General features: G+C 43.2%; 1 protein-coding gene across 2 annotated transcripts in view; it reads right to left on the bottom strand.

Annotated features, from left to right (window-relative positions):
• Positions 1-18,823, bottom strand: part of HIP1R (huntingtin interacting protein 1 related) — a 2,955,354-nt gene that overhangs the window by 1,021,300 nt on the left and 1,915,231 nt on the right. For both annotated transcript variants that reach the window (XM_044068914.1, XM_044068915.1), the window contains exon 19: positions 5,390-5,537. In XM_044068914.1, coding sequence (XP_043924849.1) covers positions 5,390-5,537 — 148 coding nt within the window. The remainder of the gene's footprint in view (positions 1-5,389; positions 5,538-18,823) is intronic.

Raw genomic sequence — 18,823 nt, 5'->3', positions numbered from 1 at the left:
TGACAAAGTTTGCAGATGACTGCAAACTGGGCCATAGTCGAAAACACATCTGACACAGATATCCTCCAGAAGGGCCTCACAGAAACGGATAACTGGTGCCAGAGCCATGGCCTGAAGTTAAACGCCAAAAATGCATAGTCATACCCTTCGGGAAAAACAAGGTTACCCCTAGCTACCATATAGGTGGCAATCCACTGAGCACAGAAAAAGTCATCAGGGATCTGGGGACCCAGGTTGACAGTAGCCTTTCGTTTGACACTCATGTTGCTAAAGTAGTTAGGAAAACCTTCTATATCGCCCACCTGATCATGAAGGGATTCACATCTAGATCAAGGGAGGTCATCGTCCCCTGTACTCATCACTCATTAGACCTATGATTGAGTACAATGCCCGTTCGAATGTATCTGACCAGACACCTGCTGCAGCTTGAAAGGCCCCAAAAGTTCCTCACCAAAAGGATAAAGGGTCTCAAAATATGTCTTATGCTGCCCGACTGAAAGAACTCCAGCTCTATTCAGTCTCATACCGCTTGCTCAGAGGTGACCTGTGCCTGACATATAAGGCCATGTCAAACCCAGATTTGATGAATATGCTTCACCTCAAAAATCTAGATCCCTCAGAACCACAAGGCGGAGACTTAAACCTTGACACGGTTATAAATAGAACGTGCTGGAGGGACAGATTCATCACCCAGAGACTCCCTATGCTGTGGAACAAAATCCCGGTACATGTGAGGCAGAGCACCTCTCTGGCCTTGTTCAAGAGGAATCTTGACCAATGGATGGGAGATTGCAGATATACCCCAGGGATTACTTCAGTGTCACTGCTTGACAGAGGCACAGCAAAATGATAGGCATAGTTTTTATTCAAACTAAAGGGGTGGCGAAAGCCACATAACTATGGGCTAGGCTTATAAATGCCCTTGGGCAGATAGCCTAGTAAGAACCTATGAACCTATGTATCTTACATATATAAATGTAATGTATAGTCTATGTCTATTGTTGAAGCTTTTCTCCTTGGGCCTCTGCTGAAAATAGACATATATCCATGGTCAACAAATGTAAAATAAATAAAATAAATAAATAAATGTTGTCTGGTATACAACAGACACCACGTAATGAAATACTATAGAAGACCATCATGAAAGGTCTGGAAGGGGGAAAAAAGGGAGAGTACAGAATGTAGGCATTTAAACATATGAATGGTATTATAAAAGTAATGCACAGGAGAAAGCGTTGGCAGAGCAATATACTTTTCATAGACTGAATGTTTATGCAGTTAATAGCGTTCACTATCAGCTGTACTAGTTACCCAAGTACACCATGCAATAATGCGATATGATGCAAAAAACAGTACATGTATACAGGCAGTTTTCACTTCACCAAAATATAATCCAAAGGCGATGTTAATACCAAATTCTTTTAATAATACGAAAACATGGCAAGTGCTTTCACCCAGAAGGCTTCTTCAGGCCAAACAGTTATCATTTAAAAAACAGTATATACATACCCAAGTCAATAATGACATCACTTCCACCTGATTATAGGTTTATAGGTTCATACTAGGCTATCTGCCCTAGGGCATTTATAAGCCTAGCCAGAGTGTGTTTGGCTTTCGCCACCCATTTTAAATTAATTTTGCTATGCCTTTTTTTGAGGTTAGTATACTGTGCCTCTGTCTAACAGTGACACAGAAGTGATAGCCGGGGTAAACCTACGATCTCCCATCCACTCATCAAGATTCCTCTTGAAGAGAGTCAATGTGGGACTCTGCCTAACCTGGACTGGGATTTTATTCCAGAGTGAAGGGAGCCTCTGGGTTATGAATCTGTCCCTCCAGCATGTCCTATTTATTTCAGTGCTGAGGTTCAAGTCTCTCGAGCGTGGCTCGATGGGATTTGGATTTTCTGAGGTGCAGCATGTCCATTAATTCCGGGTTGGACATGGCTTTATACGTCAGGCACAGATCGCCTCTGAGCAGGCGGTATGCCACTGAGTATAGCTGGAGTTTCTTTAACCGGGCAGCATATGGCATCTGTTTGAGCCCTTTGATCCTCTTGGTGAGGTACTTTTGGGGTCTTTCCAGTTGCTGCAGGTGTCTGGTAAGGTACATCCCAAAAGGGGCATTGAACTCAATTATGGGCCTGATGAGGGATGAGTAAAGAGGCACGATGACCTCTCCTCTAGAAGTGAATCCCTTCATGATTAGGTGGGCTATATAAAATGTTTTTCTAACCACTTTGGCCACGTGGTTGTCAAATGAGAGACTGCTATCAACTTGGGTCCCCAGGTCCCTAATGACTTCTTCTGTACTTAATGGATTACCACCTATGTGGTAATTTGTGGGCACTTTGTTTTTGCCAAAGGGGATGACTATACACTTTTTGGCGTTTAGCTTGAGGCCATGGCTCTGGCACCAGTTGTCTGTTTCTATGAGGCCCTTTTGGAGGATGCTTGTGTCGGCTGAAGAGTTGATTATGGCGCCCAGTTTGCAGTCATCTGCAAACTTGGTCAGCCACAGTCCTTCCGTGTTGGCCTGTACCGCCGAGAAATATATACCGAACAAGAGGTCCCAGGACTGAGCCTTGTGGGACGCCACTTGTAACTGGTTTGGAGTCTGACATGGCTCCAGCAATTCTAACCATGTGGGTTCTGTCCTTGAGCCAGTTTGCAACCCATCTAGTGGCATAGGGGTTTATATTTAAGCTGGTGAGCTTATCTATAATGCCCGAGTGGGGTATTGTATCGAAGGCTTTTGCGAGGTCCAGGTAGGCTGTGTGGACCACCTTCCCCTCGTCAATGGCCTTGATAACTGTTTCAAAGAAATCGACCAGGTTTAAGAGGCAGGATCTGCCCTTAACAAAGCCAAACGTGGTAGGATCCAGTGTCTGTAGGTCCCCAATATCTTTATTTATGAGGTCCATGATGATCCTTTCCATAGCTTTGCAGACCAAGCTAGTCAGGCTAATGGGGCAACAGTTTCCAGGATCCGTTGAGGCACCACCTTTGTGGAGAGGGACCACTGTTGCTGTACGTCACTCTTTGGGTACATATCCTGTAGTAAGGATAAGATTGAACAGTAGTTTTATGTTTGGGTTTAGCTCTTCTTGGAGTTCATGTAGGACGCAGCCCGGGACACCATCTGGTCCCATTGATGCTGTGTTTTTTGCTTTGGAGAGGGCAGCTCTTACCTGAGCACCTGAGATGTCAGGGGGGCAGCACTCTGTTGGGATAGATATTTGCCCTTTTGGTGGAGTTTGCACTGAACCTGTCAGCTAGGATCTTGGCAATGTCTGTGGGCTCGGTGTATTTTTTGTCATTTTGGACTAATTCTGAGCATATCTGGGAATTCCCACCCAGGTTCCTAACATAACTAAAGAAAGCCTTGTGATTATCCTTAGTGTCCTGTGCAATTTTCTCTCGAGCTGGCCTTAGACGATTTTATGAGTGCCCGTAGTTTTTTGCTAATACTGATCAGAGATGCCTTCCCTTTTTGGGATTTTGCTCTATCATGTAGTAGCTTCCTCCTTCTATTGTATAGTTTGTTTATGGCTGGGGTCCACCAGACAGGACATCTGCCTTTGGAGGATTGAGTCTTGGTTTTATTTGGGATTGCATGATCCATGCATACCTGAAGGTGTTCATAGAATGCGTTTATAAAGGATTCTGCGGTCTGGGCCGTATTTTCCACAGGCCCGGGGGCTTTGAAGGATTTCGCTTCAGTTTTGAGGCATGTGAAATTTGCTTTAGAGAAGTTTTTCACTGTGGTTTTCTGGGCAGGGGGTGGGGTCGGGATGTGCATATCTAGTGAGATTAGTTTATGGTCTGATCTTACCAGTGAGGGATACACTTTTGGTCTGGAGCATAGTGTCCCCATGTTGGTGATGATCAGGTCCAGTATGTTTTCCCCTCTTGTGGGAGTGGTAACAAGTTGTTCCTTAGCATTTGAGTTTATAAATTCTAGGAACCTTTGGGCTAGGGTGTTGGAGCTAGAGTAATGCTCCCAGTCTATATGTTTGGGTAGTTGGAAGTCGCCCAATATAATGGTGTTTGGAGAGACCTTCATATTTTCCAGTATTCTCAGGAAACAATAATCAGACGACTACATCGGAAACCTTTCTTGTTTCATAACATATTAATTAACGAACAACATTTTAAAATAATGACTAATAAATAACCTATACAATTAAATATTCACAAAACAAAAACAATAATCAGACGACTATATCGGAAACCTTTCTTGTTTCATAACATATATATATATATATATATATATATATATATATATATATATATATATATATATATATATGGGTATATACTATAAAATGCAGACGTAACAGCATAAGCATTCAATTTAAATACATTTTTAATTAATAAATATTATAAAACATCATGTAAAATATAATAACAGTTTAATTTACAGAATGTAGGCATTTAAACATATGAATGGTATTACCAGAGTCTATATGGATACCATACTTCAAAAATGATGTACGAGAACAGAAGACTTGAAGATGTGAAGCTGGTGTACGTGAAATATAATTTCACAGAAAGGGTGATGGATGACTGGAAAAACTATGTGAAAACATTGCTATCGAAACAGTAACACATTTCAAGAAAGCATAGGTGATTCCCATGAGGGTTTGGATAAAAAAATAAATAAGTCATGAGTTACATATGAAGTATCAATGGATATCAAGTGCGTAAGGACAAAGGTAGCTTTTGTGGGCCAGGTAATCATCATCTGCTGTCAAACATAAGCTTCTAGGTGGGAAACAATTTAAAGAGTTCTCCCCAAAACACTAAACTTCAGAAGAGTTTGCAGTCAAAATGAATGAAATCTGGCTTTTTGGAGTAATTCAAACACCATCCCATTGCATTATTTTGAACAGCATCACAAAGGCAAATAGACACAATTATTAAAAAACTGAAAAAACAAGTCATTGTGCTTGCTGCACTGATCAGCAGAACAGTGCTTCTCTTGTTGAATGAATTGGTCTTGGTGGAACAGTGATCAGATTTGACTTTTCCAAACACTTCAGAATTCCACATATTAACTACTGTTCTTAATTACCACCTGATCATGATTTCCTCCAATAACAGCACATTTAAGCTGCCCTTCATCATTTCTTTAATGTGATAATTTATTTCTAATGTGTATGGATGTATTTAACTGCACATTTTATTTTCTTTTGACAATTTATCCCTGAAAATAAATCTAGAATATGCATCTTCTGAAGCTATCCTAGAAAGAATTACAAACAAAAGCTGAATGGAGTATGGAAATTTAAAAACACTGTACAAACTCCCCTTTTATTTTAAAAGCAGACCAGATCGATATTACACATCACTGCAATCACTTCATATTTTGAGTACAGTTGTTATACCTGGGGAGCTGGTGCAACGTATATGCAGTGGGTCATCCAGTCTGGCTAATGCATCCTGAATGATGTTCTCAGCTTCTGTCACTGTACCCTGAAGAAGTTTAAACTGGTCATCAAGTTGTTTGTACTGAAGGTTTTGTTCCCGTTCAGCCTGTACATAAAACAAATAAATACACCTTTATTTACTTCATTATTTATTCATCAGTTAGATGGACGGGTTACAAGACCACTACCAGCTATAAACCAAGAAATGCATAAAACAAATAGATACACCTTTATTTACATCAGCAAAATGGATGGGTTACAAGACCACTACCAACTATAAACCAAGAAAATAATAGATGTCCTTACAGTGCCCGCTGGTATGCTAGGGGCAATCCTCAGAGGGTCCTGTACTTGGGGATATTTGAACCTTCCTCCAAACTTTACTGGGATCTAACGTGCAGCACCAGGAGAGCAAGTATTTCCCCACAGCTTACCATTCTCCCTCCACTACTCAGGATGCACAGCTTACCATTCTCCCTCCACTACTCAGGATGCACAGCTTACCATTCTCCCTCCACTACTCAGGATGTACAGCTTACCATTCTCCCTCCACTACTCAGGATGCACAGCTTACCATTCTCCCTCCACTACTCAGGATGCACAGCTTACCATTCTCCCTCCACTACTCAGGATGCACAGCTTACCATTCTCCCTCCACTACTCAGGATGCACAGCTTACCATTCTCCCTCCACTACTCAGGATGCACAGCTTACCATTCTCCCTCCACTACTCGGGATGCACAGCTTACCATTCTCCCCCAACTACTCAGGATGCACAGCTTACCATTCTCCCTGCACTACTCAGGATGCACAGCTTACCATTCTCCCTCCACTACTCAGGATGCACAGCTTACCATTCTCCCTCCACTACTCAGGATGCACAGCTTACCATTCTCCCTCCACTACTCAGGATGCACAGCTTACCATTCTCCCTCCACTACTCAGGATGCACAGCTTACCATTCTCCCTCCACTACTCAGGATGCACAGCTTACCATTCTCCCTCCACTACTCAGGATGCACAGCTTACCATTCTCCCTCCACTACTCAGGATGCACAGCTTACCATTCTCCCTCCACTACTCAGGATGCACAGCTTACCATTCTCCCTCCACTACTCAGGATGCACAGCTTACCATTCTCCCTCAACTACTCAGGATGCACAGCTTACCATTCTCCCTCCACTACTCAGGATGCACAGCTTACCATTCTCCCCCAACTACTCAGGATGCACAGCTTACCATTCTCCCCCAACTACTCAGGATGCACAGCTTACCATTCTCCCTCCACTACTCAGGATGCACAGCTTACCATTCTCCCCCAACTACTCAGGATGCACAGCTTACCATTCTCCCTCCACTACTCAGGATGCACAGCTTACCATTCTCCCTCCACTACTCAGGATGCACAGCTTACCATTCTCCCTCCACTACTCAGGATGCACAGCTTACCATTCTCCCTCCACTACTCAGGATGCACAGCTTACCATTCTCCCTCCACTACTCAGGATGCACAGCTTACCATTCTCCCTCCACTACTCAGGATGCACAGCTTACCATTCTCCCTCCACTACTCAGGATGCACAGCTTACCATTCTCCTTGCACTACTCAGGATGCACAGCACATCTTACCATTCTCCTCCACTACTCAGGATGCACAGCTTACCATTCTCCCTCCACTACTCAGGATGCACAGCTTACCATTCTCCCTCCACTACTCAGGATGCACAGCTTACCATTCTCCCTCCACTACTCAGGATGCACAGCTTACCATTCTCCCTCCACTACTCAGGATGCACAGCTTACCATTCTCCCTCCACTACTCAGGATGCACAGCTTACCATTCTCCCTCCACTACTCAGGATGCACAGCTTACCATTCTCCCTCCACTACTCAGGATGCACAGCTTACCATTCTCCCTCCACTACTCAGGATGCACAGCTTACCATTCTCCCTCCACTACTCAGGATGCACAGCTTACCATTCTCCCTCCACTACTCAGGATGCACAGCTTACCATTCTCCCTCCACTACTCAGGATGCACAGCTTACCATTCTCCCTCCACTACTCAGGATGCACAGCTTACCATTCTCCCTCCACTACTCAGGATGCACAGCTTACCATTCTCCCTCCACTACTCAGGATGCACAGCTTACCATTCTCCCTCCACTACTCAGGATGCACAGCTTACCATTCTCCCTCCACTACTCAGGATGCACAGCTTACCATTCTCCCTCCACTACTCAGGATGCACAGCTTACCATTCTCCCTCCACTACTCAGGATGCACAGCTTACCATTCTCCCTCCACTACTCAGGATGCACAGCTTACCATTCTCCCTCCACTACTCAGGATGCACAGCTTACCATTCTCCCTCCACTACTCAGGATGCACAGCTTACCATTCTCCCTCCACTACTCAGGATGCACAGCTTACCATTCTCCCTGCACTACTCAGGATGCACATTCCTGGATTTGAGGACAAAGCAATGAAAATCAGGCATCTACGCTGTACAGGACACTACATAACGTGTCCAGTACACATGGAGCCAAATAACCACAAGGGGGTGAGGGAGAGAACTAAACCTCTCTGAACAGGACCCCCCTCACAGACCTGGTACTGTAAGATCCAGCTGAGTAACCTGCTTACCACTTCATTTATTTTTAATTGTTAGCAGGTAGATGAACAGGACCACCAGGGCCTACTTTTAGCTACAACCTAGTTACAGTAAAACAAAAAAAGAAACAATATACAGAAGATGCAACTATATACAAACAAAGCTGGTAAATTACACAACCCTGTAAAAAGAGCATCTGTGTACAAGAGAAAACTCGGGGCTGCTCATGCCAAAATCTGATCCTAGGAGTCCTGTCCTGCAATAAGATAAACAAGAACACTTAGATCGGTCAGATTAAGTTACAGAGTAAATGTGCATTCACACTGATGTAGACATGCCTTAATTTGACTAGTGAAGGAGGCAAGGGTAGGAAACTGCCACAGGTTACTAGGAGAGTGAATTCCAGACATAGGGGCCTTGGTGAGAGACAGCTCTGTCAGAGCAGACAATCATTAATATGGGATGAAGAGTAAAAGAGTGGAGAAGTCAGAAAATATAAGAGTCTTGGAATATTTATTTTATTTACATTTGTTGACCAGGAGTGTCCGACTGGACATAGGTCCATTTTCAGTGGAGGTCCGAGGAGAAAACCTCCACAGTTAAAATAAACAGACAGTAGTTACATTGGATTACATAGCGATTAACAATTTGATTAACACAGAAATTAATTACCAACATATTTACAGATGAAGAACATAGTACATCAGTAGACAACTAGAATCTTTATCTGTGAAGTACATAACAGACATTAACAAATGTTACAATAAGAAGTTCCTGCTGTATAAGTACTAGGCTTATGAGCATCTGAGTTTGCTATAATCAAGGTAGTTAGTGGGGTGGAAAGAAAGGTAGTGGTTGGATGGGATGGGTGATATTAGAGGGGGAGTTGCAAGGGCATAGCCAGCATGTTTTTAGGTGCGCTTTTAGTAAAGTTTTGAAGTGGGTGCATGATGGTACGGAGGTAATTGTGGGTGGGAGGGAGTTCCATAATTTGGCTATGGCGCAAGAGAATAGTGCTTCACCAGCAGAGTTATTGGCTTCAGTGATCTGCAAGTGATTTTTGTTGCTGGATCTTAGTGGCCTGGTGGTGTGACAGGGTTGGAGTAGATTCTGGAGGGTTGGGACATTTAGTGGATGGTTTACTAGTTTGTGGGCGAGTGAGAGTTGATACCATTGAAGGAGGTGAGGGAGTTCAAGCCAGCCCAGTTCAGCAAGTGAGAGACAGTGGTGACTATGGTAGGATGCCCCTGTGGCGAATTTGGCAATTTTGTTGAAGCAGGTCTCTAGCTTGTTTAGATCGCATTACCTTAGGTTGGTATATATTGGAGAGGCATAAAGTAGGGTGGAGATAAGGTGGGAATTTGCTACTGAAATTTTTGCTGCTTTGGTGAGAAGTTGCTTATTTCTGTATAATGCTCCTAGTTTTTTGTGGACTTTTTTTATGGTCATGGATATGTGAAAGTCAAATTTTAGTTTATTGTCTATTTCCACTCCTAGCAATTTGATGTGTTCTGTTGGGTATACAGTGGTGTTGTCTTTTGCTGTGATGTTAAAGTGAGAGTTGCTTTGAGTATGTTTGGTGGGTTGGAAGATGAGTAGTTTAGTTTTGTTTGGGTTGAGTATTAATTGGGCATTGGATAACCAAGTTTCAACAGAGGAAAAGGCTTCCTGTGTGACTTTTTGCAGTTTGGTAGGGACTGGGCTGAGCAGATGATAGCGGAGTCATCTGCGTATTGTATGAGTGTGCCATGTTTGATGGCAGAGGCTAGATTATTGGTGAAAACACAGAAGAGTAGGGGTCCAAGGATGGATCCTTGGGGAACCCCTATGGAGACAGGTAGTTGGGGGAGATATGTTATTCTGCCATATAACAGATTGTTGGCGGTCAGACAGGTAACTCTGAAACCAGTTGTTGACTGACTGAAAGAAGGATAGGTTATTGAGGACAGAGATGAGTTGTTTGCGTGGGACCATGTCAAATGCTTTAGATAGGTCTAGGAAAGTAGCAGAGGAGAGATAGCCATTGTTTTTATGCTGAAGGATAGTGTTAGTAAAGGAGAGGAAGGCAGTGGTGGTGCTATGGTTTGGTCACAAAACATGCTGAGTATTGGAAAGGAGGTTGTTAGTAAGGAGGTAGTCTGAGACCTGAGATGAGAAATGATTTGCTGCAAGACCTTACACGATTCCCTGTGAAGGACCTTGTAAAGAAGTCTGCTAATCAAAAGGGTATATCCTTAGGAAACTGGAAGCCAACCTGCCTGCTTGATTACCTGACAATGGTGAAAACTATTGCTTGGTCCAACAATAACTCAGCGAATGCACTGCTGAAGTTTCTACAAGTTTCTGGAACAGACAGTGCCAATGACAAGAAGTAAATATTCTTGGATGGCCAGAAGTACCCTTTGTAAGCCTGCCCCGTTTTATTAGCAGGTGGTCAGTGCTGTTTTTCCACAGCACTGAAGCGATGCAGTTTTTGTTGACAAGAATATGAAAGGTAAAGATGATGGCTCAAGCCAAACCTAAAGGCATTTTATGAAATCTACAGTTTTTCAGAGGGCCATCATCGAGGCCTGCAAGGTTAAAAATTTAATGGTAAAAGCCAACATACTAACATGTCATGAAACACTGCAGTGGTTTTAATGAGGTCGACTCTAAGTCTCATTTTTACAGACCTGACAAGTGTGCAATGGGAGCACTGGCAGTTTTCCAAAAACAGAACCCAAGAGAACATGTGACAATACTAGGTGGCGGGGGGGGGGGGGCTAGGAACAGAACCCAAGCAACATGTGACATACTAGGTAGAGGGAGGATGACTTTGAAGAACCTGTTATGTAAGCAATGAGAGAACCAGTTTTAAGAAGTGGAATCAAGGCAATAATGGTTACGTTCTTTAAGAAGCACTTAATTATGTACTTACCATAACTAGGCATCTGTGTTGTCTTCTTTCATTTTTCCTCACCACTGGGTCTAGGATCCAACCCTTGGACCCGATTTGGCCATTTTCCTAGATTTCAGATCCAAGTATCTATCTCCTCCCTTTACCTATAATCCTCCACTGCTTCCCCCAAGCCCTCAGATCTCATTTGCCACATTTAAAATCAGATGAAATCCCAACCAAACAAGTAGAATTTGGAACTTACTCCCGCTTCTTTTTCATCCCAAATAAAACAGTGCCAAAGACCAATCCTGGATCTATCCAGACTGAATTGGTATGTAAAGAAGTCTGATCCAGCCTTCTACTACTACTTCCAGATCTTAGGTTCATAGGTGTGTACTAGGTTAATGGCCATGGAGCCTTTACAAGCCTAGCCCACAGGATAACCCAACCTTAGTTCCTAGTGCCTCTGTCGAGTAGAGCCACTGGAGTGATTCCCGGCGTGAATTATCTATTTCCCATCCACTCATCAAGATTTCTTTTGAAGACGGCCAGTGACGTGCTCTGCTTGACATGTATTGGAAGTCTATTCCATAGCATGGGCAGTCTCTAAGGTATGAACCTGCCCATCCAGCATGTTCTGTTGATTGTGGTAATGAGGATGAGGTCTGTGGAGCATCTGGTGTGGAGCGATTGGGATTTCTTTAGATGTAGCATTTCTAACAGAGCTGGGTCAGACACGGCTTTGCAAGTCAAACAGAGATCGCCTCTAAGTAGGCGATATGAGGCAAAGAATAGTTGGAGTTTTTTAAGTCTGTTCATATAGGACAAGTGTTTAAAGTCTAGGATCCTCTTTGTGAGGTACTTTTATGGCCTCTCCGGTTGTTGCAGGTGTCTAGTGAGGTACATGTCAAATGGGACATTGTACTCGATGATTGGCTTAATGAGGGAAGAGTAGAGGGATACAATGACCTCTTTCTTCTTGGATGCAAAACCCTTAGTAATAAGATGTGCCACACAGAAGGACTTTCTGACCACAGTGGCAACGTGGTGGCCAAAAGACAGGTTGCTGTCAACCTGTGTTCCCAGATCTCTTATAATGCCTTCTGTGTTCATTGGACTACCATCAACGTGGTAATTCAAGGGAACTGGGTTTTTCCCAAAGGGGATGAAGACACATTTTTTGGCACTGAGCTTAAGGCCATGGTTCTGACACCAGTCATTGGTCTCATTGAGGCCTTTCTGCCGGATGTCAACATCACCTGGGGAGTTAATAATAGCTCCCAACTTGCAATCATCTGTGAACTTTGTCAGCCAGAGTCCCTTCGTGCTGGCCTGGACTTCAGAGAAGTAGATATCAAACAGGAGAGGACCCAGGACCGAACCCTGTGGGACTCCACTCGTGACTGATAGGCAGTCTGACTTGGAGTCGGCTACTTTCACACTGTGGGTTCTATCTGTGAGCCAGTTTGCAACCCACCTAGTGATATAGGGTTGATCCCTAGCTTAGTAAGTTTTTCTATGATTCCTGAGTGGGGAATGGTATCAAAGGCCTTGGCCAGATCAAGGTAGACTGTATGAACCACCTTATCTTCATCCACAGCTCTGGTGATAGACTCAGAGTCGGCCAAGTTAAGCAGGCATGATCTACCCTTCACAAAACCAAACTGTGTAGAATCCAGAGTTTGAAGATTCCCTATATCCTTCTTTATTAGGTCCATGATGATGCGTTCCATAGCTTTGCATATCAGACTCGTCAGGCTAAAGGGGCAACAGTTCCCAGGGTTTGTAGTCACGCCTCCTTTGTGGAGAGGGATGACTGTAGCAATGCGCCATTCGGTAGGGACACAGCCTGAAGTGAGGCTGTGATTGAACAGGGCACACAGGTGAGGTGCCAGTTCACTCTGTAGTTCATGTAGAACACAGCCAGGGATACTGTCAGGTCCCATAGAAGCTGTATTCATGGCCTTGGACAGTGCTGTTTTAACCTGTGCAGCAATAATACTGGGTACCTGGCAAGCTACTGGTATTGTTCAAGGAGTTTGTCCGAAATCGACATGGACAGAATGATGCAGAAGTTTCTTTGAGCTCAAATTCAGTTGGGGATAATTCCAAATCCATCCCCTGTTGGATCTTTGAGCCTCCTGACCAGAAAAATACTTTCTCCTCATTTCCTGATACAATAACAAAATTAATTAGAAGGATATATGAGTGACAGGAGACAAAAATCAAAATGGGATGGTCCCTCTATGATATGCTGTGCCTGAAAAGAGAAAACAGGCAGGGATGTCTTCTTTCCTCTTTTTTATTTGCATTATACTTAGAACCACTGGCAAAGAAAATAAGGTATTCAGAAATTCAACAATATAATTGGTATGGTGTTCGAGAAAAGTTGGCTTTATTTGAAAATATTACTTTGTACCCAATGGACCCAAAAAAAGGACATCTCAGTGTTGTGGAATATTCTGAAACAGTTCTGTTGTTTCCCCATGGTATAAAGTTAATTAAGATAAAACAAGGGCTACAGCTATATACTTGGTACCCACTCATGAATTGGTCCAGCAACACCCATGTTTATGGGGACATGATAAATTAAAGTATTTAGGAACACAACAAAGTATTAGTTTAAGGGTGTGCACACTTATGCAACCAATGTATTGTATGCTTTTTTATTTTTTATGTTTTTTCCATAACAGATTTGTTTGTTTTTCAATTGAATTGTACAGGTTATAGGTCACAATAAAGGTGATTTATTGTGGTCTCATTTTTTATACAAAAAAAACTGGCACTTTAACAGGTGTGTGTAAATTTTTATATCCACTGTGTGTGTGTGTGTGTGTGTGTGTGTGTGTGTGTGTATATGTGTGTATATATATATATATATATATATATATATATATATATATATATATATATATATATATATATATATATAAATATATATATATATAGGTTCATAGGTTCATACTAGGCTATCTGCCCTAGGGCATTTATAAGCCTAGCCAGAGTGTGTGTGGCTTTCACCACGCCTTAGGATGAGAATACTATACCCATTAGTTTGCTGTGCCTCTGTCCAGCAGTGACACAGAGATGATTCCCGGGTAAACCTACGATCTCCCATCCACTCGTCAAGATTTCTCTTGAACAGAGTCAGTGAGGGGCTCTGCCTCACATGGACTGGGATTCTGTTCCATAGTGTAGGGAGTCTCTGGGTGATGAATCTGTCCCTCCAGCATGTCCTATTTATATCCGTGTTGAGGTTTAAGTCTCTTGCTCTCATGGCTCTGGTGGATTTGGATTTTTTGAGGTGGAGCATGTCCATTAATTCCGGGTTGGACATGGCCTTGTATGTCAGGCACAGATCACCTCTGGTATGCGACTGAATAGAGCTGGAGTTTCTTCAGTCGGACAGCGTATGACATATGTCTGAGCCCCTTTATCCTTTTGGTGAGGAACTTTTGGGGTCTTTCCAACTGCTGCAGGTGTCGGGTAAGGTACATTCCGATGGGGCGTTGTACTCAATCATTGGTCTGATAAGTGAAGAGTACAGGGGTACAATGACTTCTCCTGATCTGGATGTGAATCCCTTCATGATCAGGTGGGCAATGTAGAAGGTCTTCCTAACCACTTTGGCAATGTGAGTGTCAAAAGAGAGGTTACTGTCAACTTGGGTCCCCAGGTCCCTGATAACTTCTTCCGTGTTTAATGGATTACCACCTATGTGGTAATTAGGGGTTACCTTGTTTTTCCCAAAGGGTATGACTATACATTTTTTGGCATTTAGCTTAAGGCCATGGCTCTGGCACCAGTTATCCATTTCTATGAGACCTCTCTGGAGGATGTCTGTGTCTGATGGAGTGTCAATTATGGTGCCCAGTTTGCAGTCATCTGCAAATTTTATCAGTCACAATTCCCCTATGTTTGCCTGCACTTCAGAAAAATAAATGCCGAACAAGAGGGGGCCCAGGACTGAGCCCTGTGGGACACCGCTCGTGACCGGCTTAGAGTCTGACATGGCACCAGCAACTCTAACCCTGTAGGTTCTGTCCTTGAGCCAGTTTGCAACCCATCTTGTGACATATGGGTTTACATCTAAGCTGGTGAGCTTTTCTATGATGCCCGAGTGGGGTATTGTGTCGAACGCTTTTGCTAGGTCAAGGTAGGCTGTGTGAACTGCCTTACCCTCATCAATGGCCTTAGTGACTGTTTCGAAAAAGTCGACCAAGTTCAAGAGGCAGGATCTGCTCTTGACAAAGCCAAATTGGGTAGGATCCAGTGTCTGTAGGTCCCCAATGTCTTTATTTATGAGTTCCATTATGATCCTCTCCATAGCTTTGCAGACAAGGCTCGTCAAGTTATGGGGCGGTAATTTCCAGGGTCCGTAGAAGCACTGCCTTTGTGGAGTGGGACCACAGTTGCCGTACGCCATTCTTTGGTGCGTATCCTGTAGTAAGGCTAAGATTAAACAGCAGCCTTATGTGTGGGTTTAGTTCCTCATTGAGTTCGTGTAGCACACAGCCGGGGACACCATCCGGTCCCATTGATGCTGTGTTTTTTGCTTTAGAGAGAGCAGCTCTCACCTGGGCATCTGAGATGTTTGGGAGGCTAGACTCTGGTGGGATAGATATTTCTCCTTTTGGGGGGGGAGGGAGGGGAGAAATTAGCACTGAACCTGTCTGCCAGTATGTTGGCAATGTCTGTGGGTTCAGTGATTTTTGTATCATTTTGGACTAATTCTGAGCATATCTGGTAGTTTCCACCCAGGTTTCTAACATAGCTAAAGAAGGCCTTATGATTGTCTTTTGTGTCTTTAGCGATTTTTCTCTCAAAGTTGGCCTTGGATGATTTTATGAGTGATCGTAGTTTTTTGCTAGTATTGATCACAGATGCCTTTCCCTTTTAGGGATTTTGCTCTGTCATGTAGTAGCTTTCTCCTCTTGTTGTAGAGTTTGTTTATGGCTGGGGTCCACCAGACCGGGCGCCTGCCTTTGGTGGAAAGGGTCTTGATTTTATTAGGGATTGCTTGATCCATACATTCCTGGAGGTGCTCGTAGAAGGCATTTGTAAGGGTTTCAGCAGAGTGGGTTGTGGTTTCCACTGGCTCGGGGGCCTTGAAGGATACCACTCCAGTCTTAAGAAGTGTGAAGTTTGCTTTTGAGAAGTTCTTCACTGTGGTCTTTTTTGCTGGGGTTGGGGGCGGGATGTGGATCTCCAGTGAGATTAATTTATGGTCTGATCTCACCAATGAGGGATATACTTCCGGTGGGGAGCATTTTGTCCCCATGTTTGTGATGATCAGGTCTAGAATATTTTCTCCTCTTGTGGGAATGGTGACTAGTTGTTCCATAGCATTTGAGTTTATGAACTCCAGGAACCTTTGGGCTAGAGTGTTGGGGCTTGAGTAATGTTCCCAGTCTATGTTTGGGTAGTTGAAGTCACCCAATATGATGGTGTATATATATATATATATATATATATATATATATATATATATATATATATATATATATATATATATATCGTAACATTTGATGAGTCAAGTACAGCAATACATTTTTTAATAATAAGCTTCATCAACGTTTTGTCAAATCACAGCCTAAATAAATTTAGCATTTACTACTGTGACATTACCTTGAGGTAACGTGTTGTGCCCATAGAGTTTAATAGGGCAGCTTTGCGTATGCAATACATGTTTTTTCCTGCCCTGATGCCACTACAGTTAAAGGCGTCAGTGTTTCTTCAGTGATGTCAGTGTACAGAAATCATATTTTTATAAGTGTTTTTCTTGTTGAAATGCAACAAGGAAATGCTTTTGAATGAGTAAATGTCCTGTGTAGCAGCTTTTGCACCATATGCCATGGTGCAAAGGTCAGATTATGAAACATTGGGAACAGAAGCATAGCTAGTTCAACCAGCACCCCTCCCCATGAAGAGCAAAAAAAAAACACTTGACTGGCTTATTGCATAGCCATGATTTGCCCTACCCCAACAAGAGCAAAAACAAAAACAGATGTTCTCTCTTCTGGCACACCATCCATGTCGCCAGAAGCACAACATGCTCTCCTCCCTCCTGCTCAGCCATTCAGGTCCTGTTTCTATGCTTTGCCATGACACTCCTGTATTTGCTTATCGTACAGATTGCATAGAGGTGATCTGTGTCTCACCTAGAAGGCAATCTCAGAACCTGCCCCTTTAGAGATGCTCCACATCTGTAAAGTCTAACTCTTTCCCCACTGCCCACTTGAAAGGCCTGAATGTAATATGCGACTTCAACAAAACCTGCTGGAGAGACAGGTTTGTCTCCTAGAGCCTGCCTCGTCTCTGGAATAGACTTCACATACATGTCAAACAGTGTACCTTGATGACCCTTTTCAGGTGCAGTCTTGATGAGTGGATGGGAAACCACAAATTTGTCCCAGGGGTTCCACCTGTGTCCCTCACTGACAGGGGCAACAGGTGCTGACTGAGGTTTCTTTTTGGGGATAAACTCTTGGCTAGGCTTGTAAGGGCCCCAGGGCCATTAGCCTAGTAACCTCCTATGATCCTAATATGGATTAAAAGGATTCCATTATACAGCTAAGGATATGAGGGAAGAGACTAAACAAAAGATAATACAAAAACTGAGGAACTGGAAGCTCTTCCCTATGAATATGGATACCAAGATACAAGCAATAAAATGTTTTAGTCCCTTTAGTTTTATACACAGGTCAGGCATATTTTTTAATCAACCACAGGAGGCATTGTGGACAGTAATTAATAGAAATCTGAAGGACATTTATTGGCGGGGAGGGCAAGAATCAAGTGGAATAAGTTGCTCCTCATAAGAGGACTAGGGGGTTTAGGATTACCAGATTTGAAGGGATACCTTAGAGTAACATGGTTAGGCCTGTTATACACAACACAAGCCAAAAAAAGAAGTTATGTACTCACCATAACGTTCCATCTGAGTAGGTAACTTCATTTGTCTGCAACCTGTGGGTATTAGATCCGTCCTTGGATCCGAGCCGGCAGCTTTACCTAGCTAAAAGATCCGAGCTCCTCCCCCTACCCATAATCCCCTGCTACACATCCCCCATCCTCAGATCGAGTTTGCCTATAAAAACTTCACAAGACCCTCGAAAGAGGCCAGTAACCTACTGCCTAACAGCATGAGCAATCCTATCCCATGGTTAAGAAGCACGAAACTGGTTAGGGGGAATGGAGGGGGGGGGTCGGTTGCAGACAAATGAAGTTACCTACTCAGATGGAACGTTATGGTGAGTACATAACTTCTTTATCTGAAGTAGTTAACTTCATTTGGTCTGCAACCTGTGGGACAGAGTCCCCAGCTACCTAGAAACCTTGGGCAGCCCTCAAGGAAGAATATTCCGGAGCACCACGGAGTCAAAGGAAGCCATACACCTGGATACCATATCCAATTTATAACGGGAAATGAATGTATGAGAGGAGGACCAAGTAGCTGCTGAACATATGTCATCTATAGGGACTCTAGATCAGAACGCTGCAGAGGTAGCTATGGATCTGGTTAAATGAGCATGGATTCCCACAGGTACCGGTTTGTTTGAAGCTAAATAGGCCTGAATGATGCATTGTGAAATCCAGTTGGCTAAAGTAACTTTGGTAATAGGTTTACCTAGAGAAGACTTGGCAAAGGACACAATTGATCAGATTTGCAGTTGGTTGCTGTCCTGTGCAAATAAAAACGCAGTTGTCTATGTACATCCAATTTGTGTAATGTGTATTCCCCTTTGTTCTGGAAAATGGGGAAAAACACTGGCAGATTAATAGACTGATTAATATTCGACTCAGAGGCTACTTTAAGGAGGAAGGAAGGATTAGTCCTGAGAGAAACTCTGTCCTTATGAAATATTAGATAATGGGGTTTCATACAGAGGTCTTGAAG

The sequence above is a fragment of the Protopterus annectens genome, chromosome 4.part0 (genome assembly GCF_019279795.1).
Source record: "Protopterus annectens isolate FY-2018-M chromosome 4.part0, PAN1.0, whole genome shotgun sequence".
Taxonomy (NCBI): Eukaryota; Metazoa; Chordata; order Ceratodontiformes; family Protopteridae; genus Protopterus; species Protopterus annectens.
The sequence above is the reverse complement of the archived record's forward strand: the minus strand, read 5'-3'. Positions and strand labels throughout refer to the sequence as shown.